Source organism: Dendropsophus ebraccatus, chromosome 13, assembly GCF_027789765.1.
Source record: "Dendropsophus ebraccatus isolate aDenEbr1 chromosome 13, aDenEbr1.pat, whole genome shotgun sequence".
In the NCBI taxonomy this organism is placed as follows: Eukaryota; Metazoa; Chordata; class Amphibia; order Anura; family Hylidae; genus Dendropsophus; species Dendropsophus ebraccatus.
Window position 1 is genome coordinate 67,670,862 of NC_091466.1, and position 23,895 is coordinate 67,694,756.

Consider the following 23,895-nt stretch of genomic DNA (forward strand, 5'->3'; position numbering starts at 1 on the left):
CTAGACCAAAAGGTACACTTGTACTTTACGTTCATGTACCCAGGCATGCTTCCCCTGCTGTCCCATTCCAGAGGTGTTGGCATCATTTCCTGAGGTTTCATTGGGCACTTGGTGACCTCCTAGTGGTCAAATCTTGATTTCCAAGTCCCAAGGATTTTTCTCCCATAGACTATAATAGGATTCGATATTCGATCAAATAGTCGAATATCGGGAGCTATTCAAATCGAATCCATTCGAATATTTCACTATTCGCTCATCTCTACTGATCACATGATGAAAGGCTGGTAATAGCGATCACATGATAAAGCCTAGTAATGATGATCCCGATGAAGGCAGGTAATGCCGATCACACAATGAAGCCTGGTAATGCTGACCACATGGCAAAGCCCAGATACTCAATTTAGACAAAATAGCAGAGCCCACATAACTCTAATTATCTTAATAAAGAAAAGTAATAAACTGCAAATGTGAGAAGACAGCCTCAGAATCAGTGTGTGTGCCAGGGTATATATTAGAATAACCTACGCATGGAGACGTACCCCAAAACATGATGTAAATAGGGCCAGGTGTGCAACTGGCAAATTGTAGACAGACGGAAAAATGGAACTAGAAAGTAGAGACGCCATAGGTCCTCCAAAGATGGTGGAGGCCACGCTAATGTGGCATATTTGCCTTCTGCATAATTTTAACCCTAGAACTATGGGGCTTGGACAAATAAAAACTTTCAAAAAGATTCATGGGAAATGTTTCCTGTTGAGTGATCTGATCTACAAATAAAGAATAGCATGGCTATTCTTACTTTCTTACTCCTATGTGAGTCATCCATGTTTTAGGCAAAAAAAAAAAAATTCTAAGACGGTCACCACACGCTTCAATAGGAGGGATGGCCTAAAGATCAAAGCTTCACCTCTGTTGTACAAAAACAACCAATATCTCCCAAACATTGATTTCATTCTCAGAAGTACAGCGGGTGTCCCAGGGTAGTTTTCTTATATTTTCCTCGTCGACCACATCTTTACAAAGCCCTATCCCGGAGATGTTTTTAAAGGCTCATTGATTTTCGTTGCTGAATCTTCCTTTGAAACTCAGTACCTGGGAGACCGAGAAGACTTTCATTTGGAAAGAAAGGGAATCGTTACCATTGTACACAGAGGTCACTCCGCTAATTGTGGAACATTGTCAAGGTGAAGCTTATTTTTTTTTTACACTTTAAATAAAAAAAGGACGAGTTTGTTTTTTCATAAGTCGGGTCAAAGGAAGTATGAGAGACGTTTACAATGTATTCCTTTTGTCTAGGGGTCCTGGGAGGATGAAGATTCCATCAAGACGGGGGAATTTCCTTGAAGTGATTATTTTATTATTCGTGATGAGTTTTCAGAATTGAATGCAAGAGAATGGAAAGCTAAAAAATACAGAAAAAGATCACAATGTAGTTTATGTAATGGTAGTATACAGGGGATGAATCATATTGGAGGACCAACGGAGACCAGCACTATACAGATACAGGATATTTAGGAAGTATTATGTATCTTGTATGTATCTTGCATCAATAGCCAACTAAAGGGGTCATCCCATTGCAATTATAGGACTTTTTGTACCCTTGCCTGGCATAATAAGTATCATCACCAGTTCTCCACATAAACACAGAGAACCTGAATGGCTTCCACTGAAGGGCCAATGATATTTACTTAGTTTCTGACAAACCCCCAAATGTCATAGAAGTTGTATTGTTACTCGGTTACATCCTCTTGTCCATCTGAGCCTCTTCATTTTCCTACTGCTGTTCTTTTGTGTTGCTCAGGATGAACATGTATATGACGGGAGGGCAGTTGGATAAATACACTTTTGATGCTGTGTCTATGAAGACCTTCTGGTTTAGTCCTTCAGAGTCATCGCTATTGAAAACACACATAATTATAGGAACAAGAGTCTATGTTATTTCCCAGAAAATAATGGAATAGGAAAGTAACATTTTCTGCAAAGAACTGATTTTGGATGGGAACAAAAGACAATTATTATGTAAAGATAAAATACTGGAGATTATTATCGTAAGAACATAAAAGTTTCTGAAAAAGAACCATAAATCAATATTTAAATGGGATTATCTGCAATACATATTATACTAGCCATACTAATGGCTCACCATTCCGCTACCCACTGATATTGTTGGACAAGGGGGGTAGACTCTTGGTGGTTTTAGCTATACTACTGTCTACTTTTACTTATTGTAATATTTGTTGATATTATTACACATACGTACAACAAATCATGAGTTATCATCCCAAGCCAAGGCAACAAACATGGAAGATTGTCAGCAGAAACCACTTGGTCCATCTTGTCTGCCCTTATTTTATTTCCTTACTTAATATCTTTTCCCTTCCCTTCTTTCCACCAAACTAAACTGTCTACAAAGTCAGCTCCAAGTGTGGTTGTCTCCTGGCGATCTGTTACAGTAGGGCACCAATAATGACTTGGGCCTACTGAAAGACCCTATGCTACTCTGGTGGGACAATCCGACAGCTTTAACGATGAATACAGTGCAGGCTGGGGGTGCAAGAACATAATAAAGAATCAATACTTACCAGTCCCTGTGCCCTCCTAGCACCACATCCCAAATTTACTGACCACTACCGGGCCTAGTTTTTCCTAAGTTCCGGTGTTGCTATGACTCAGCCAGTGTGTGTGTCTACAGCGTTGTCCTGCCCCAGTTGCTTACTGGCTAAGTGGGCATGCCTGAGCCAGGTTGTGATGTTGCATGAACAGGAGGCCACCAGGGGTACAAGAGTAATGATGCAGCACCTCGGGCACATAGCACAACTGGATTAGCTTCAAAGGGAACCAATCTACACAATTGTGCTGATATGGTCCCCAGCAGCACAGTATATGTGGTGTCCCACCGTTAAGTGCCTTAGGCACCTTATGGAACATTCTCACTCCAGGTTAAGTGGTGATGAAGGCAGTAAAGGACAAAGCCACCAAGGAAGGTCTACGTATCCTATCTCGCAGTGCAGGTAAACCCCTGGAGCTTAGCTTCATCCAGATAACCATGACTGTTGCTTGTATCACCCTATTAGGATGGGTCACTCGACACTGTAGGGCAAAAGGTGGTCAGACCAAAGTCTATACACGGGTACAAGTAACTTCTCACTCTATAAGTATTCTCTAAAGTTCCGGCAGAGTACATTGCTACAATGGGTCAGGACTCCCTCAACAAACTCTTCTCCTCTACTCTCAACTTTGCAAGCACTGCTACAACTACCTCTTTCTCTTCTACTTCTTCAAGGACCTCCTCAAGCACAAGCAAGCCAATAATATTTTTATATTACTGGGTCATATTTTTCTACACACCAGCAACCATACACACTAACCGCACACCTTGGGTTATTTTTCCCCTTTCTATTGGTGGCGGTACCGATAGCCCAGGTGGGTCAATTGCCTCTCAGGACTACAGTGACAAGAGCCCATGGGGCCCATCACAACCCGGCAGGTCACCGACCATTTGGGGATTACTGCCAGTCACAACGCAAAGCAGGTATCACTATTACACCTGAGTGCTGGACTAGCACTGGTGTCACAACACTTACATCTTTAGTTGAGCTGTCACAACCACCAGTCATAACATCATTTGGTGGAGTACTACCACTGCAGCACCACATATTTATCTGCTGAGCATCAAGCAGAGCATACCAGCTGCAGCAGTAGCTTTATGAAGGGGAAAAAGATGTTTTATTACACTGCACAGAGTCGGGAGGGGGGCGGCAACTAGTCATCTGGGCGGGGAGCAACCAGTGACTAGTCACGGCTCTCTGCCTGTCAGTGGGCTCTTTGCCTGTTAATCATCCCTGCACTGCGCGCTGAGAGAGGTGACTAGTCACAAGCGGCTCCATACCAAGATGACTAGTTGCTGCTACTCTCCCGTCCTCGTGTGGCATAATAAAACATCTTTTTCCCCCTTTATAAAGCTACTGCTGCAGCCGCGGCTGGAATTCTCTCTGAGTTGCACAGTAGCTGTATACTTGCTGAAGGAAACAAAATCAGTACAATCGTGCAGATTGTTTTAATTTAATACAATATGCATCAAACTCCCCTTTTACCTTACATATTCTTGTCCAGCTCTGTGGTACACAGTTATATTGATGCTCCTAAGGGTTTGCTGTAGCTAACCAATATTGTTCTAGGTTACCAATATTAAAGGGGTTATCCAGTGCTACAAAAATATGGCCACTTTCTTTCAGAGACAACATGACTCTTGTCTCCAGTTCAGATGGGGTTTGCAATTAAGCTCCATTCACTTCAATGGAACTGAGCAGCAAAACTCCACCCAAACTGGAGACAAGAGTGGGGCTGTCTCTGGGAGAAAGTGGCCATGTTTTTGTAGCGCTAGATAACCCCTTTAAGAGAAAATTCCAAAAGTGAAGATTTCCGGTACTCCAAAAAATATAAACTTTATTTAATCTAAGAAAAATTAACAGCTCTCTAAGGAAGACCTGTGCACCTACGCATTTTGTGATATAACGTTTAAAGGGGAACTAACAGCAGGTAAGACAAGGAGGAAGATATGTGTGTATACTCTCCAGGGGTGATCAGGTCCTGCAGCACCATTCAAATTCGGCACATGTTCATGTCACCCGTTCCTGTGACCCCTCTTCGGTCTACTGTCGATTAAAAGCCAGAAGTCACACTCTCCCATAGAGAATGCATCGTAAAGCGAGATTTCCGGCTTGCAATAACAGAAGACAGAAGGAGAGTCACAGGGGCAGCTGACGTGAACGCGCGCTGGATTTGAACAGCGCTGCTGGTGAGCATACTCACCAGCGCGGACTTATGATCCAGAACATAGCACTAGCATAGATGGAGTGGTTTTACTATGCCCAGACTAGGTATTTATAGATTGCTATGAGCCTACTTTGTTTGGTGATGGCAGGCACAGAGCACATAAGCTCTCCCTGATGCCCGTATAGAATATTCAATAAGATAAATTTTTTATTTTATTTAATAATCCTTCTGTGCAGCCGTCCTCTGTCAGCCAAGCACTTCAGCAACTTAACTATAATTTATTTACTTTATTTTCAGGTCAGTTCTTTTCACTCAGGCTGTGTATTCTCTATTCACATCTCAGGACAAGAAATGTCTATGCTAATTTCCCTCCTTTTTGTTATTCTCTCAGCATTCAATTATTAAAGCGATTCTGCACCTCAATACACCTTTATAGGTATCAGATTAATATGGCAGTAAGGCAAGGAGAATCCCCATATTACTATGTCTTCTTGCCCCTTTATTGACTTGAGAATGCTATAAAGATTGTAGTTGGTAGGGAGAAGAGAGCGAACCTTGAGCATGTTTACGTTGGTCAGAACCTGAACTCTCTGCATTTGATTAGCAGTGGATATAGCCATAGATAATGTCTACAAAGTCAGCTCCAAGTGTGGTTGTCTCCTTGCGATCTGTTACAGTAAGGCACCAATAATTACTTGAAAACAAGGCCTAATGAAGAACCCTCTACTACTCTGGTGGGACAATCCAACAGAGAAGTCCAGCCAAAACGATAAATACAGTGCAGTCAGGGGGTGCAGGAACAAATTAAAGAATAAATACTTACCAGTCCCTGTGCCCTTGTAGCACCACATCACAAATTTACTGACCACCGCCAGGCTCCAGTTTTTCTTAAGTTCTGGTGTCGCTATGACTTGGCTGGAAGGGCCCGTTCAGCCAGTGAGTGCCTACAGCATTGTCCTGCCCCAGTCGCTGACTGGCTGAGTGGGCATGCTTGAGGCAGTAGTGATTTTACAAGAACAGGAGGCCACCAGGGGTCCAAGAGCGGTGATGCAGCACATCAGGGACACGGTGATGGGTAAGTATTGATGTTACCTGGCCCCCCTGCTGGCCCTGGATTTTTTGTTTTTGTTTCACTTTAACAGGGTTATTCCAAGATCAAACATAATCTCCTATCCACTGAATAAGGAATAGGTATCTGGTTGGTGGGGTTCCAAATCCTAGGACCCCCACTGATCAAGAGAACAGTGTCCCTAGTGAAAGGTACCACCCAGACTTGTGGTTCGGACAGCATTAAAGTAGTGAGAGGCTCTCTTGATGACAGCAAATTCTGGGGCTGGACCCTCCCCCATCAGAAACTTTACACAACCCCTTTATAAAGCACATAGCAGAACTGGAGTAGCTTTAAAGGGAACCTATCTGCACGATTGTGCTATGGTTCCCAGCAGCACAGTATATATCTACTGAGCAGCTAGCAGAGCATACCAGCTGCAGCAATGGCTTTATGAAGGGGAAAAAGATGTTTTATTACACTGCGCAAAGTCAGGAGGGGGGCGGCAACTAGTTATCTGGGCAGGGCGCCACACCAAGATGACTAGCTCCCGTCCTCGTGTGGCTTAATAAAAAATCTTTTCCCCCTTTATAAAGCTACTGCTGCAGCCGTGGCTAGAATGCTTTGTGAGTTCTACAGTAGCGGTATACTTTGTTGCATAGATATAGCCATAGGCCATAAGCCGTATCAAGGTTTTCCTGAATTCCTTAGGGCTGCATCCAACTTCTTTAGCCACTGGTAATCAAATGCAAAGAGTTCGGGTTCAGACGAACGTGAACTTGCTCGAGGTTTGCTCATCTCTAATGGGAAGTTATCTTCTGTAGCAACCAGTCTATATCAGATCCCTCTGCTATCAAGACAATGTCTAGCCAGCGACTCAAGAGGCAAGATGAGAAAAAACAACTGGTGGAATTAAAACCATATCATTGCGCATCTTATAAATGCAGTTATGGGCCAACTGTTCGGGCCTATGGCTGTATCCATGTTTTCCAGAACTCCCTAGGGCTGCATCCAATCTCTGCACCTGCAGGGAGTCAAATGCAAAGTGTTCTGGTTCAGAGAACATTGCTGAAGCCGAACAGTTCGGACTCTCCACTCAACACTAGCTAAGGGCATTAAAGGGGTTATCCAGTGCTACATAAACATGGCCACTTTCTTTCAGAGGCAACACAACTCTTGTCTCCAGCTCAGGTGCGGGTTGCAATTAAGCTCCATTCATTTCAATGGATCTGAGCAGCAAAACCCCACCCAAACTGGAGACGAGAGTAGGGCTGTCTCTGGAAGAAAGTGGCCATGTTTTTGTAGCACTGGATAACCCCTTTAGGACCAACATGAGAAAAGTAAAACATTGAACTACATTCCTTATTGGAAAGCAGACCCATTAGTTGGCGCTAAAGACCTTGTGGGTTTTAAATTATGACAATGGGCTCCATTTGCTCCTCAACGTGATTACTGCTCTGTAACCATAGACCAGTGGGGCGTATGTAATCAATTTCTAAAAAGCATTGTGGCTTCAATCTTCGGAACCAAGAATGAAGGTCCTTATACACCATCAGTGACTGTTGGGTGAACGATAATTCGGCTGACAGTCATCTCTCCTGTACTCCCATCTCTCCTGTACACAATTCTATGCCCGGGCAGATTCCCCATTCCACCAAAAGAATTGACATGTCAACCCCCCCCGGCCAGGGGGGGTAGTTTGCTTCGGGGACTGCCAAATTGGTTTATAGACTCCTGCAATGCTCCATAGGAAAAAAGTAAGCAAAGTAGCTCCTCCGCAGAAGGAAAAGAAGGAACTTGCTTTACAGTCCTGGAGGGTAGCGTCCCTTAAAATCAAATCTTGACCTTTTAAGAGCCTTAAAACATGATAAGGGACTATGTGCCAAGCCAGAACACCCATTTGTCAGCAGCTGTTTTGTCGTTCTTTTCCCTCATCACTATAGAGTGGATTGCTGTCTGGCTGCTGTATGTATGGTCTCATACTGATAGTTTACTAAAAAGATAGTTCTTTGTGTGTCAAGCAATGAGTTAAAAAAACAAAAACAACAACATATCCCCTGCCTTGATTTGCAAAGGCTAGAAGAGTTGTTACATTGTTCACAGCCTGCAGCGCCCCTACTGGAAATGTAAAGCATAAGAGTTGGCCCATGATGAATGAATAATGCTCCCCAGAGTAAGCACAATGGTTCACAGAAGAAAAAAAAGGAGCTTTAAACTTTCACACACATCACTCTCTTAATCCAGAGCCAATACCTGGGATTTCATGTTGTATATCTTTTACACAGCAGAAATGAAACTCCCTCTTGCAATCAATTTAATTGTGACAGCAAACACTGACTGATCCGGTTTCACGGCGCATCGAGAGACACATCATAACACACATATCCCCAACCAGTAGTGGCCCATTCACCAACGGGACCAATTAAATCTTGTTTGTGTTCTACAAGAGATGGAGTTTACAGGAGGCAAAACAGTAAGCCTATCAAACAAAAAGTACAAAGGAAAGAATAGACAAAGACATAAGATTATTCAGCAAATCAACAAGTTATTCTATGGGATATGCCAACTGTAGCATTTTGGAGGTTGAAAAAACACTAAGATAGTAAATTATAAACCTCAACTCTGTGTACGGGCCAAGAAATTTGAAGGGTATAATAAAACAACATAGTATTACTAACCCATCTTTCCAAATCTCTATTGTCTTATTTGGATTGTATAGAACCTCCCAAATGGAGCAACCAAAGGGCTCTTGGTAAGGACACAGGAGAACCCCAGCAAAAACTAAAAATACAGTGCGGGTAGGGGGGTGCGGGAACATAATAAAGAATCTTTACTTACCTGTCCCCATGCCTTCACAGCACCACCTCGCTCTCACCTTCTGGTCTCTAGTTTCTCCCATGTTCTGGTGTCATCATAACCTAGTGGGTAGTGCCCGTTCAGCCAGTCAGTGACTGCAGTGGTGTCCTGCCCCAGTCTCTGACTGTCTCATTGGGCATTTCTGAGCCAGGTCATGACATTGCAGGAGCTTCGGGAGGCCAGTGGGGGGGGGGGGGGTTGTATGGGTAGGTATAGATTCTTTATTATGTTCCCACAACCGCCTACCCACACTGTATTTTTCTTTCCGTTGGAGTTCTCCTTTAAGCTGATTTCAGATTAGGGTATTATTTTGATCATTAATTTTAAAGGAGACCAGGTGAGGAAGTGGCAGAGAAAAACTATAAGGCTGGGTTCACACTGCGTTTTTGCAATCCGTTTTCATCCAGATGAAAAAAACTGATGCATTTGTGTGCATCTGTTTTGATCCGTTTTTCCATTGACTTCCTTTGTAAAAAAAATGCATCAAAACGGATCCGTTTTTTTTAACAGACACAAAAGTAGTGTTAGCTACCGTTTTGATCCGTTTTTTTTACAATGGAAGTCAATGGAAAAACGGAACAAAATGGATGCACACAAATGCATCCGTTTTTTGCAAAAAACGAATGAAAAAACGGATTGCAAAAATGCAGTGTGAACCCAGCCTAATGAAAGGATCTGCATTTTTTCAGTGTTTTGGACCAACTCCTGGTTTTGGCTAAAAACACTGACCAAAATACTATGGGGAATTTTTTTAAGGTTTTAGTGCTGGGCTTAAAAATGTCCTCACAGTGACAATGTGCAAAGGATTTATGTAGAGGTGAAATGCCTCTACATAGATCCCGTGTGCACCAATGTGCACACACAGTGAAGCCTACACCAGATCAGAACTCAGGTAGGTTTCTTTTAACATTTTTCCACTGAAAAAATTTTAATAGTGGCTCATTCAGAGGTTGCTCCCCCCATTTGCAAATAAATTATTCGCAAAACAAGTGTTGGCAAATAGATTTATTTGCACGTTGGCCCGCTGTGCCATATGATAAATGTCGCCCTATGTGTTAAACCAGCTCTACAGCCGTGTGTGCCAGCCCAATTCTGAGACTAATGACCTGAACTCAAATCAAATGTACCAATTTGCATATGATTTTTTTTTTTTTTATACTTCATGTCGGTACCGACATGGAGATCCTGGTGGCGCGGTCCATTTTTCAAACTGCTGTTTGGTTCCTGCGATTGGTGTTGATTTCTTCATGTGCACTTTGGCCCATGCAATGCACTGGGGACAGGCCCAGTGCCCTCAGTGTAACAATATCCCCTTCCCACCCCTCCATTAAAATCAAGCCTGGCCACGTCACTGAGGGGATATTGTTACACTGGTGGTGCTGGGCCTGCGTCCAGTGCATAGCGCAGCCCGAAGTGCACATGAATAATCCAGCGCTGATCCCAGGAACCTGGGTGGCATTTTTAAAAAAAATGCATTCATGCGAATTGGTACATTTGCTTTAAAGCATCATAGATTTTATAGATATCTATGACGATCCCTATCATGACTTTCCATTAGTATCCAATCTGAAATCATCAATTGCTGATCAACATGGTGCCAAAACCTGGAACCCCCACGTTTAGTGGTCCTGAAGAGCTGTAACATAGTAACATAGTTAATAAGGTTGAAAGAAGACAGAAGTCCATCTGGTTTAACCTAGGGAAACCCTACAGTGTTGATCCAGGGGAAGGTGAAAACCCCTATGAGACAGATGACATTTGCCCCATCACAGGGAGAAAACTCCCACCAGTAGCATTGTACATTATGCAGTGATGGTGCTGTGCTGCAGTAACCTGGTACCACCACTATTTAAAGCGACTCTGTACCCACAATCTGACCCCCCCAAACCACTTGTACCTTCAGATAGCTGCTATTAATCCAAGATCTGTCCTGGGGTCTGTTCGGCAGGTGATGCAGTTATTATCCTTAAAAACAACTTTTAAACTGGCAGCCCTGTGCCCAATAGCCGCGGCTTAAAATGTCTATGCATTAGGCTGGCACCACCTCTCTGTCCCTCCTCCCCACCCTCTTCATCATTAGGAATGCTCCAGGCAGTTTGTCTCCTATTCCCCACCTGTGGCAGCCCGGCACATGGGCTGGATTGTTAAGGACCTGTGCAATGTTCAGACTGGAGAAAATGTTCCAGTGGCATTCCTAATGATGGAGAGGGTGGGGAGGAGGGACGGAGGGGTGGTGCAAAGTTAGGGCACAGATATTCTAAGCTCCGGCTGTTGGGCACAGGGCTGCAAGTTTAAAAGTTGTTCATTAGGACAATAACTGCATCACCTGCCGAACGGACTGCAGGACAGATCTTGGATTAAAAGCAGCTATCTGAAGGTACAAGTGGTTTTTTTTTTTTGGGGGGGGGGGGGCAGATTGTGGGTACAGAGTCGCTTTAACAACAGTTATATAGAAATTTAAGCTGACCACCATTAGGGCCCCATTAAAGGGAGCTGGTCACGTCCTTCATTATGTTTAGCCCATCTTACCAGGGTCCTTTAGTCTTGGTGGCATTTTCTTAATAAAACACTTTAATCTTTAATGGGAACAAGGCATAGTCGTAGCACCATGTAGTCATGTGGCCTCCACTCTCTCCTCCCTGTCTTAGGATTGGCACCCTGAGCACTAGGCTTTGCATCAAGTTGCCTGCACTCAGGATGTCAGTTAAGCATGAACCCACTTCACCCCATAATAGTTGCCACTCAAAATGTTAAAAAAAAAAAAAACAAGTTTGGACTTAATTTCTTTTTTAACATGGCTCGCAACAAGAGAGTACAAGGACAAGTCTGTAAAACAGGTGCTGCCCTCAGTACAAAACATCAGCGTCATTAAACAGTAAAAAAGAAAAACATCCAATTTTTTTTCCCCCCATGGTCCCAAAAAAAATATCACCAATATAAAATTACATGTAGTTACCTGTCCCAGAGGTTAGAAGAAGATTTTGCGTGACTGTCTTCTAGAATTTTAGGTTGCCACAGACAGGAGGGTACCCAGGAATTTCGTACCCTGCAGCATAAAGGATAAACCATGGCTAGATATGGCTCATACAGTATCAAACACCATCACCAGGATCTAGCGTGAAAATGACATAACAATGTGATGCAAAGGTTGGGTCCATTACCTGCACATAAAGCAGTGTTCCCCTCAACCTGCAAAACTACAACTCCCAGCATGCCCTGACAGCTGAAAGCTATAGTTTTGCAACAGCGGAAAAGCCACAGATTGGGGGGAACACTAACGGAAGCAAAAAAGTTATTGCCTGCATCAATAATCATGACAATGGAGGCAAACGCAGCTATAGGAACTGGTGTGAGGCTGTAATCCTAAGATGATGTGGTCCATATATAATGAAATATATTCCTGTCAGCTTAGAAATCTATATGGACACCATTACAGCACTCACAGGGGTTGTTTCTAAGCTTTTCTATGGATGCTAGGTGAAGCCTCCACTTTGGTTGAACTGCACTTAAAAACGTTTTTAACATGCCCTAGAGCAGGGATAGGGAACCTTCGGCACTCCAGCTGTTGCAAAACTACCATTGCCATCATGCCTGGACAGCCGAAGCTTTAGCTTTGGCTGTCCATGCATGGTGGGGATTGTAGTTTTGCAACAGTTGGAGGGCCGAAGGCTCCCCATCCCTGACCTAGAGGAATGGGGTTGGGATGTTCAGACCCCACCAGTCGTATGTAAGCACTTAGAGGTGTGCTTGGCTAAAGGCTCTATTCCACCAAACAATTATCGGCACATGTTGAAAGACTATAATGGTACCATCATGCAAGTCGGCTGATCATGGTCTTTCAACATGTTAAAAGGGAGCCAATCACAACTGTGCCAATGGGCCGTTCGGACAATCTAAGGATCGCCCAGGCAGCCCCTCCTGCTCTCTGTCTGAGTGTAATAGCACAGGCAGCGATCGGGCAACAAGTAGGAAGAAAACTCTGACCTGATAGGTCAGCACTCACTTCCTCCTATAACCTTAAGCGCTTCACTCTCCAACGCGCTGCAATCTCTGTCTCCTGCAGCAGTAGAGATAAAGGCAGTAAGAGGAAAAGTGAAGAGCTTAGCCAAGCACCTCTCCTGGATCTGTTAAACAATTGGTGGATTTCTAAACATCCCAACGCCAACTGTCAAAAGTTTCAACATGTCTCTAGGACATGTCAAAAGTTTTTTTGTTTTTTTAAAGTGATACAACCCATTTTAGGGGGGCTGGATCCTCACAGGCAGTTAGTAAAAACTAAAGGGTGTAGATGAACCTGGGTTCCGATGTCTATAGGGGCACTATGGTTCCTCTGCTACATAAGAAGACACCAGTGTAATAATTGGCACATGGTAGGTGGGTGGGAGCTGCTACACAGTCCAGGAGCCTCTAGGAAAGACTTTGCTTTGTTATATTCACCTATGTTTAACTCAAAGTGTTACTCTAGCCTAGCAGCTTCCAGTTTGTGCAGTTGGTGTATCCTTTTAGAAATAAGATCAAAAACACTTCAGGTAAAATGAAGCATGACACAGCGTCCATAGAAATCAATGGAAAGTTTATGTAATGCAGGACAGGACAGGTCCTCCAGAGCTAGAGACACTCCTGAACAGAGACCCCCCTCACGTAACTCAACATTCCCAAATATTTATATATATATATATATATATATATATATATATATATATATATATATATATCTTAAACTAGACAGTCTAGTCTTGCTTATCTCTAGACCAGTCTTTATTATCCCCAGATGTAAATTAAAGGGGATGTCCAGAAAGAGCACAATTCAAGTCTCCAGTTTGGTTGTGGTTTTGCAATTTAGCTCCATTGAAGTGAATGGAGCTAACAGGGCCACAACTATCATGTGCCATTTATAATATTGGGCAGCACGGCCTGAGGGCAACTACTACAATCCAGCATGGCACTTTTGCCTCCATAGTTGGCATATACTGGACCATCGGACTATAGGGTTATCATTCAATGGAGCATTACTACTAGACTATGCTTAGATTTTTTTCTTTTTCACCTTTCTGTATAGAAATCAATGGTCTTAATGATCATGGTCACAATATGTTAGACTTAAAGAAAAAAATAAAATCCAGTGCAGGCAGGGGGTGGGGGGATGGGGGAACATAAATAAAGTAAACTTACCTGTCCTTGTGCCCCCACAGCGCCGCATCACCGATCCCAGACCCCTGCAACATCACAACCTGGGTGATGGTTTGCCTGCTCAGCCAGTCAGTGACTAGGGCGGGACACCATTGCAGTCACTGACTGGCTGACCAGGCAATCAGCTGTCTTGGATACTTTTACCAGAGTAGTGACGTACCAGGAAGCCTTGGGGAAATGAGTTCTGGCGGTTGTCAGGGAGCCGGTGATGCAGCACTGTAGGGGCACGGGGATGGGTAAGTATATTTTCTGTATTATGTTCTGCCATCTGTATTGACTTCTGTTAAAACATAAACTTGACTAAACTACACTTTCCCGCATTCATTGATTTAACTGTATAGGGGCTATCCTAAGAATATAAGTTATCACCTATTATACCTTCTGAGGTGAGAGGGGGCAGGTGTAAGTACCAATAATTTCCTGCGGGTTAAACCATGCCGCATGCAATACCCAACAGCTTCATGGTGTCGCTGAGGTTACAGGATGGAACGTCAGCATGCATGCTCATTCTCTACTCCATTCACTCTCTATTGGACTTCCAATGAGAGCTGTATAGAGAGTAAATGGAGCTGTAGTCAATAATCCTGTAAAAGTGGCAATGTCTACTAATATTACAGTCTATCACTAAGTTCTGGTTTTCTCTGTCTAGTACATCCCTGATGGACTACTAAGCATATGGTCACTCATTACAGCAGCGTTCTCTAACCTGTTGCCAAACTACAACTCCCAGCATGCTCTGACAAATGAGTACTGTCAGGGCATGCTGGGAACTGTCATTTTGCACCAACTGGGAGGAGCACAGGTTGTGGAACACTACAGGCAGAGTGTTGGGTGACCACATGAACCAAAATGGCTGCCAAAGACTGTTGTCACGCGGCTACTTCTTATCCGAAACTCCGGGAGACATCATTTCCTGCTGCTCTATTGTAATCGGTAACATTTGCAAACAAATTCATCACATATTGCAACATTGTATCAGTCATTACTAAACATTGCTTTCTCTTCAGAACACATTGTGTAGGTTAACACACACGATCCGCCAGCTTTGCAGTGGTAAGCGCTGCCCCACAGATGCCCATGAAGACAAGCGAGGACATCTCAGACTTGTTACATAGTTACTTGTCTTATTTTGTAAACATTGATATACAAAGCATCTGCCACAAACAAAGCCACAAAGAAAGAAGCCGGTCCATAGACACAACATAGGCACATGCTGATATAATGATACATAATGACTGAACCGCGTCTCGTAAGCCACACACATTTACACAGCAGTAGATTAAGTTTAGGAGGTAAACACGAGTGCCTGACTCCGGGAAATGTCTTATAATGAGCCAACTAGGAAAATGCTAGTTATTGCCGATAGACATTTATTTTGGTGCTATATAAGACCACCCAATTATGTCTGGACACTGCGCTCAGTGTCGCCCCCTGCTGAGTAAGGTACTATGTAAGTTCTGCAAAAGAAAGTGGGGGAAGGAAAGTGACAACTGAAGTGAGTACAGATTTGAAGAGGTTCGACCATCACTTATCTATATCTCCCACAGAAACCTATTTACCTATCTTGTATATTCCATCCCTTGAAGGGATGTTTAAACAAAATTTACAATGAAATTTAGAATGAAAAATTTAATATGTTTCTGCAGGACCCTTTTTTTTTTTTTTAATCATTATTTCCTTCCTGTTCCATTGGGAAGTTGAAAAAAAAAATCTGTCTCAAACCACCACTAGGGGGAGCTTGTGAATTTGCTGCATACTATATTAGCATTAAGTTCAATGTATAGGTTGTATGCAGTAAGAACCTAAGGTCATCTCACTTTTAGTCTATAAAAACAAAAGCAACCCACTATAAAAGGTACATTAAATTAGTTAACCAGGATTGCCAAAAAACACAACTACACTGTGTGTGGTATTACAATTCAGCTCTATTGACTTCAATAGAACTGTATTGCAAAACCCCATCTAGCCTGAAGACAATAGTGGAGCTGTTTCTAGAAGAAAGCTACCATGATTTTCTAAGCCTGGATAAGCCCTTTAAAAAATTAATAAGTGCAGACTGTTAGACCTAATAAGGTTCGGTTTCATAACCATTTTTCCCCACAATTGTTATAATAAGTCTTGCAATAAGTAAATACTATTTGTCCCTGAGCTGAGCCCTGAGTCATACTTCAGCCCTGCGTCCAAACAAAATTCACACATTTGCAGTCATATATGGTTGTTTGCTCATTAACTGGCAAAGAAGAGACAGTACCCAGTAAGTATTACGAGACATGAGTGGGTGTGAGGTTCATTTTCATCTCTTATGTCTACAGGAATGCTAATGTATCCTTAAAATACACAGCAAGATGCTCTTCTTGGTATTAAATGTAGGGGTTAGATGTCTGGTCCGACTTTGTCATACAAAATGTCCTACTAAGGTCTATTCGCACTAACACCTTTGACCACTCCAGCAGAGAGATGGGCCACTTACTCTATGGACTCTGCAAGTTCGGCCGATCCCATAGACTCAATGATATGGATTCTGCCGTCCGCCCAAAGAATTAACATGTACCCTAAAAGCTAGTCCGCGCTTTTTGACATGTATCCTGTTATATACATGGTAGCTCCCAGTCGCCCCCCTGTTTAGGATGCAATTGGCTCACAGAAAGGGTTACCCTACTCTCTATTGTAAAAGCAAAGAACAAGCTCCAGAAAAATTTATGGATACCATAAACATCTACTTATGGTGTATCATACTGTGCCACCTCCAATGCAAAAAAGTTGTGTTACAAATATGTTCAAGAATTCCATTTTGTCACAAGAGTCAAACCTGATGAGACCCCCAGCGATCAGCTGTAATCTGTGGGGGAACGTTTAGTTTCCCCGCAGCACCACCACAGGAAAAATTAAGTATCACACATTGGGGAAGATTTATCAAACTGGTGTAAGGGTGGGTTCATACTGAGGAATTCTCACGGATAAACTCTGCGGAATTCCACAGTATATCCGCGCGCACCTTTCCGCCAGCTTCATAGACACCATTCTATGGGCTGGCGTATTCCACTATCAGCAGAAAGAAGTGACGTGTCCCATTAAAGTTCCCTACCCCATTACTTTAAGTTATGTATATTTAAAGGGGTAGTCTAGAACTGGATAGTAATGGCTGCTTTCTTCTAAGCGCCATAATTGTCTACAGGCTGTGTGTAGTAATGCAATACTGCAGTGATCTGTGGATGGCTACTATGCAGGTTCTGGAGGAGCAACAATGTCTAAGTAATTTTTGACAACACCCATGAGCTTCAATATATCTCTACTATGACTGCTTTGACTGTTGTGATAATGTATGCTCCTCTTAACCCATAAAGCATCAACACAAAGATTCCTCTTTGGATGGATGGCTATGCCCTTTAAGTAGAAGACTCCTCGGTTCCTGCTCCATAGAGATTGTTAAAAACAAACAGAAATTAGGGGAATATACAGAAATGATGTAGACAAGTGGCTTTAATGTTCCAGATGTGTAATCAGAATCACAGAGCACAATACAGTGCATTCACGTCTCTACTGTTCTGTATGAAGCCTCATTATCCCCATAGGCTGCAGTCACACGGAGCAGTTCTTGTTAGTGACAGACACATTGATGAATGCGTCAGGCTGTGGATCGCTCCTGGCTGAAGTACAGCGATGTCAGGTGATGTTCCTGACTTCTTCGAGGCACAGGTGCCGATGGATTGCTTACACGGTTCAAATCTAAGAGATGGGAGTCTTGGGGAATAAGAATGCTAACTACAGAAGGAACATAGGGAATTGTGTGAAGAATAACAGAGTAACGCATTTCACAGCGCGGCTGACAGTGAGGCAAAGATGAGGCAATGTACAGAATCTTAAGAAGGATCTCCACCTATAGATATTCATGACTACACAGCCTTTAAGTACTTTCTGGTTGCTCCTTACTGCTTCAGGTAGTGTACATGGTTGGGAACTGAAGATGGGACTAAGGGCCCTATTCCACCGGACTATTATCGTTCAGATTATTGTTAAATCATTCGAATCTAAACGATAATTGTTCGGTTGAAATGCAGTTAACGATTAACGACAGAACGAGAAATTGTTGATCGCTTTATAAGACCTGGACCTATTTTTATCGTTGCTCGTTCGCAAAAAGTTCACAAATCGTTCGCATTGAATAAGACATAGTTCGGTCGTTCGCAATAGATACGAACGCAATAGCGAATGAATAGCGAAGGAAAAAAAAGATCGCAATTACGATCATAAATAACGATTATCGTTCCATGGAAATGAGTGAACGTTTTCAGGTCTTTCGCAATAGCGGTCGTTTGAGATCGTTAATCGTTAACGATTATGCAAACGATAATCGTCCGGTGGAATAGGGCCCTTAAGGCCCTATTCCACGGAACAATTATCGTTCATGTCGGCTGATCGTTGCAGTCGCTTGTTTTTCAACATGTTGAAAAACAAGCGACTGATATAGCAGCGATCTGCTGCCGTCGCTCCATTGAATAGGAGCATCGGCAGCAGACGCTGCTATATCCTATGGGCTGCCCGGATGATCAGCGATCCCCCGGGCAGCCCCCCCGCAGCTCCCCGCCGCCCCCTCCCGCACTCACCCGCTCGCTGCAGCCGCCTTGAATAGCGGCGGCAGCGAGCAGGGAACGAGGAGCAAACGAGCGCTGAGAGCGCTTGTTTGCTCCTCTTAACGACCTGTGGAATAGGGGCTTTATAAAGCAATCAACGATTTCTCGTTCGGTCGTTAATCGTTAACTGCATTTCAAACGAACGATTATCGTTTAGATGCGAACGATTTAACGATAATCTGAACGATAATCGTCCGGTGGAATAGGGCCCTTACCTTCTCCCCCAGCTACATAGTTGTTTGGGCGTCAGCTCTAGGAAGCCCCCATTGTTGACTTCTCCCATATAAGAATTATGGAAGCCGCTCTCTCCACAAAATCCTGTCTCTGAGCTCTACAAGCTGTTCTTTCCTCGTCATGGCTTGGTGTTTGCTGTGATTTACATAGTCAGCTGTGAGATCTTAGATACTTAAGTCCCTATTCAACAGGCCGACTGTGAGGAACAAACGAGCGCTGTCAGCGCTTGTTTGGTCCTCGTTCCCTGCTTGCTGCCACCGCGGGAGCGAGCGGGTGAGTGCAAAAGGGGCTGCCTGGGTGATCGCTAGATCGTCCGGGCAGCCCATAGAGGATAGTGGCGGTCTGCTGCTGCCGCTCCTATTCGTCGGAGCAATGGCAGCAGATCGCTGCTATCACAGTCATATGTTTTTCAACAGGGTTGAAAGACAAACAACTGCAACCATCAGCCGTCATGAACAATGTAGGCTGATCATTGCCTTCTATTCCACGGGCCGATAATCGTTCTGTGGAATAGGGCCTTTAGGTGCACAGTCTGTCCAGATCCTGTCCAATTTTTTATCACAAGGCCATAACATAAAATGTGAAAAGAGTGAAAGAGCCTAAAGACTTTCCGAATGCATTGTAGAAAGCGGGCTAGGAGAGAAAACCGAAACTTTTTCCTGGGATGTGTAGTTATGGCTCTTAATATGGCAGTATAAAAAAGTCTCCTTCATTCATATTTGTTCTCCAGTCAATAGAAATCCTACCTTTAAAGAAACCTGTCATCAGGAAAATACAGTGTGATCTGCTGGTATCAGGTTATAGAGCAGGAAGAGCAGAGAAGATCAATATATAGTTTTATGGGAGAATATTCAGTGGAGCTTGAAACACATTGATTGAACTCTCGGCTTATTCCTTTGGGTGCTATTACACAGGCCGATGGGAGCCTGTTAACTGTAAACGAACGGCGATCTGCTAGATTGGCGCTTGTTTACTGGGCCTATTACGTGGCCCAATAATCGTTTAACAAGGGCTGCATGGACATCGTTACTGATGCAGGGCTCCTCTTGCGGTCTTCCTCTCCCCGGGTCCCGCGCGATTCAGCTTCAGAGTGGCCTGTCTGAGCTGGCAGGCCGCTCAGCCAATCACTGGCCACGGCTGGAGCGCGCGGGGCCTGGGGAGAAGAAGAACACAAGAGGAGCCCTGCAGCCTGGATAGGTAATGTAAATCATCAGTCGCTGGCTGTGCACCGCTATTACACGTAGCGATGCATGGTCGGCGCCGACAATTATAGGTTCAAACCTATATCAACAATCAGCCGATGATCGCTGTCATCGGCTGATTGTTGTATTTATTACACAGAGCGATAATCGGCTGAATTGGGCAGATTCGGACGATTATCGCTTCGTGCAATAGGCCCCTTACAGTCCAGTGTGTGGCCTTAAGCAATCCACATTGATTAATACAGACTCAGTTGTCAGTCACTGATTAGGACCACCCACTTGACTCCTGAACAGAGAATGAGCAGCGAAAAACGAAATTCCAAGCCTCAGCCAAATCCCCTATGAACCCCATTATAACAGAATGAGATACCACTAGAGTTGAGGGAATAGTCTTTGGCACTAAAGCAATGTACCTTGTCACTTCTTCTCAAAATCTCTTAGTGTCAATGACCACACCCACTTGTATTTGTGTCCTCCTACAACATCTATGCCACATGATGCTCCAGGTATCTTTTAAGACTACCAACACCCCTGGAGGAGTGACATCATATTGTTGTGTAGGATTAGATACAGTACAGCTACTTTCTTGCAATGACAGCGCCAATCCCCCCCCCATCCCCCAGGTTGTGTGTGGTATAGCAGCTCCTATCCATTTACTTCAATAAAACTGAGCTGCAATACCCAAACCTAAAAGGAAGACAGGAAGAAAGCAGCAATGTTTTTTCTAATTCTTTAATGTTGTTCTCTAGCTGCATGTCTTCAGTTAGGGGAAAGGTCTTTGTTTGCATAAGGATCTGCATTTCACTTTAATTTGACCAGTGACCCGACGCATTATAAGCCAGACCAGTACACACAATGTACAGTTCTATGAGCAACTGGTAATGTAGACAGCAGGGTAACCCTAATTTAACAAAAGCAGCGGAATCATACACAGTTGCCATAGCAGCAGATATTCTTGCAAGACAATGGCTGACTTGCCGGGGCCATGTGACATCTCTGCAGATACTGACACCGAAGATTTTCATCTATCCGAGAAACACAGGTTGTAATTATCCCAGTTGACTTAATGGAGCGGATCCTTCTCCGATCAGGAGATGTGAGCAGATTAAAAGCTCTGGAGGTTAAATAAATTGATCTTCCTTGTGTTTGTTTTTGTCCCATTATATAGGCGAATGGCGTTCAGGGATACTTGTAACTTTGTAAATATTGATTCTTGAGTTGTATCACATTTTCCTCCAGAGCTGCATGCAGAATTCTACATATCTGCTTTGGAGAGACAGTACCAGGTCAAATACTATTGGCTTAGTATGTTTATTATACATTGTGGCTGTCTGAGGTATATGGCTCCTCCTGAAAGAAGGATCAGGCAAGTTGGGTTTTAAATGCTCTATCCTTCTGTCATTAAAGAGATAAGCTGCCGACAGAGAGGTCTGACAGCGGCTCGCTCCTCTTCTTTCCATTCAGTCTGTTCATGTATGAAGTGAATAGGGTAGATAGATGCCAGCTATCGCATGCATATGGTCACCTTTAGGTAACTGGGTTACCCATAGAGTTGAATAAGACACTTGTTGGCAGGTACAACACTCCTGAGCACAATGTCTAAAGGGACCCCCCCACCCCAACTACCAGGTGCCATTTTTAATACTGGTATCTTCTCAGGGTGCAGAGTGCCTAGGGGTCCCCTCAAGCCCGAGGGCCGGGTGCAGCTGCCAATTCTGCACCCCCTACACCCCAGCCACCTCGGTATGGGATAAATATGTAGCTACATAAGTTGCCTTAATTTAACTAGTTTAATACAGTATGTGACTTTCGCAGGATACCTATTCACTTACAGAATGACCCTAAAGTCTCCATTTTGGGATACATGCACGAGCCTTGCCCTTTGGGGGTCTATATGCATTAGCCCTGCCCCTTTGGGGGGTCCATATGCATTAGCCCTGCCCCTTTGAGGGGTCCATATGCATTAGCCCCGCCCCTTTGGGGGGTCCATATGCATTAACCATATCCCTTTGGGCATCCATATGCATTAGCCCTATCCCTTTGGGGGTCCATATGCATTAGCCTTGCCCCTTTGGGGGTCCATATGCATTAGCCCTGCCCCTTTGGGGGTCCATATGCATTAGCCCTGCCCCTTTGGGGGTCCATATGCATTAGCCCTGCCCCTTTGGGGGTCCATATGCATTAGCCCTGCCCCATTGGGGGTCCATATGCATTAGCCCTATCCCTTTGGGAGTCCATATGCATTAGCCCTTCCGCTTTGGGGGTCCATATGCATTAGCCCTGCCCCTTTGGGGGTCCATATGCATTAGCCCTATCTCTTTGGGGATCCGTATGCATTAGCCCTATCCCTTTGGGGGGTCCATATGCATTAGCCCTATCCCTTTGGGGGGTCCATATGCATTAGCCCTGCCCCTTTGGGGCGGTCCATATGCATTAGCCCTGCCCCATTGGGGGTCCATATGCATTAGCCCTATCCCCTTGGGAGTCCATATGCATTAGCCCTGCCCCTTTGGGGGTCCATATGGATTAGCCCTGCCCCTTTGGGGGTCCATATGGATTAGCCCTGCCCCTTTGAGGGTCCATATGCATTCACCCTGCCCCTTTGGGGGTCCATATGGATTAGCCCTGCCCCTTTGGGGGTCACTATGCATTAGCCCTGCCCCTTTAGGGGTCCATATGCATTAGCCCTGCCCCTTTGGGGGTCCATATGCATTAGCCCTGCCCCTTTGGGGGTCCATATACATTAGCCCTATCCCTTTGCGGGTCCATATGCATTAGCCCTGCCCCTTTGGGGGTCCATATGCATTAGCCCTGCCCCATTGGGGGTCCATATGCATTAGCCCTGCCCCATTGGGGGTCCATATGCATTAGCCCTATCCTTTTGGGGGTCCATATGCATTAGCCCTGCCTCTTTGGGGGTCCATATGCATTAGCCTTCCTTACAGGACATATGTGCATTGGCCCTGCCCTATTGGGAGATACACGGGAGGTATGTGATCCTCTGCAACCAGTACATGGAAACCGTGTTACACAGATTCCTTTATACCAACATCTTTCCCACCAACCGAGAAATTAAAGGGCCAGCATCATGAAATATTAAGCCCTCATTGATCCTGGCTTCATGCAGTAATATCTTTGGTCTGGGTAATTCGGCTTCTGTTCTCTCTTTGCTGGATGGGTCTGTGCTTCGTAGCAGGTGTCCCAATGATTTCTTCATTAACTATTTATGTTTCAATCTAGATCATGCATCTCGCAGCCCCGGAGAGGTGGTGGCGAATACTAAGCCGGGAAGGCTCGGTGTCACTGAGCAATGCATCATCTTAATGATGGCAACCCGGCGATGAGCTGCAACAACTGCATTGATTTAATAAGTGATATGTAAACCTGGCCGCTTATTGCCACTTTTAATCATTACAGGAAATCCGGAAAGATTTTGCTTTATTGATCTAATCTGTTCTCCCCAGATACACAATATATGCTACACCTGTGAGGGAAAAATATAATACAGACCTATTAGGAAATACTCACATGTACTATATGTGCTGGAGATTTCTGTTTATCACTTTCAAGATGTCTGCTTGCTGTCAGTTAATGGAAAGACTAGTACATAATCAGAAGGCTGACAACCTAATACTTCTCACCCACCCAGGCTTGTCACATTAGTGCTCATAAGTTAATGTAAGCTTAAAGGGGTACTCCAGCAAAAATATTTTTTTTTCCTTTCCAAATCAACTAGTGTCGGACAGTTATATAGATTTATAATTTACTTGTATTTAAAAATATCCAGTCTTCCAGTATTTATCAGCTTCTTTATGTCCTACTGGAAGTGGTGTATTCTTTCCAGTCTGACACAGTGCTCTCTGCTGCCACCTCTGTCCATGTCAGGAACTGTCCAGAGCAGCAGCAAATCCCCATAGAAAACCTCTCCTGCTCTGGAAAGTTCCTGACATGGCCAGAG

General features: G+C 44.1%; 1 protein-coding gene across 9 annotated transcripts in view; it reads right to left on the reverse strand.

The window, feature by feature from the left end:
• Window positions 1–23,895, reverse strand: part of BEGAIN (brain enriched guanylate kinase associated) — a 597,092-nt gene that overhangs the window by 53,275 nt on the left and 519,922 nt on the right. For 8 of the 9 annotated variants that reach the window (XM_069949877.1, XM_069949883.1, XM_069949876.1 and 5 more), the window contains one exon: window positions 11,637–11,726. The exons of the other annotated variant lie outside the window; for it this stretch is intronic. In XM_069949877.1, coding sequence (XP_069805978.1) covers window positions 11,637–11,726 — 90 coding nt within the window. The remainder of the gene's footprint in view (window positions 1–11,636; window positions 11,727–23,895) is intronic. 9 annotated transcript variants of the gene reach the window in all.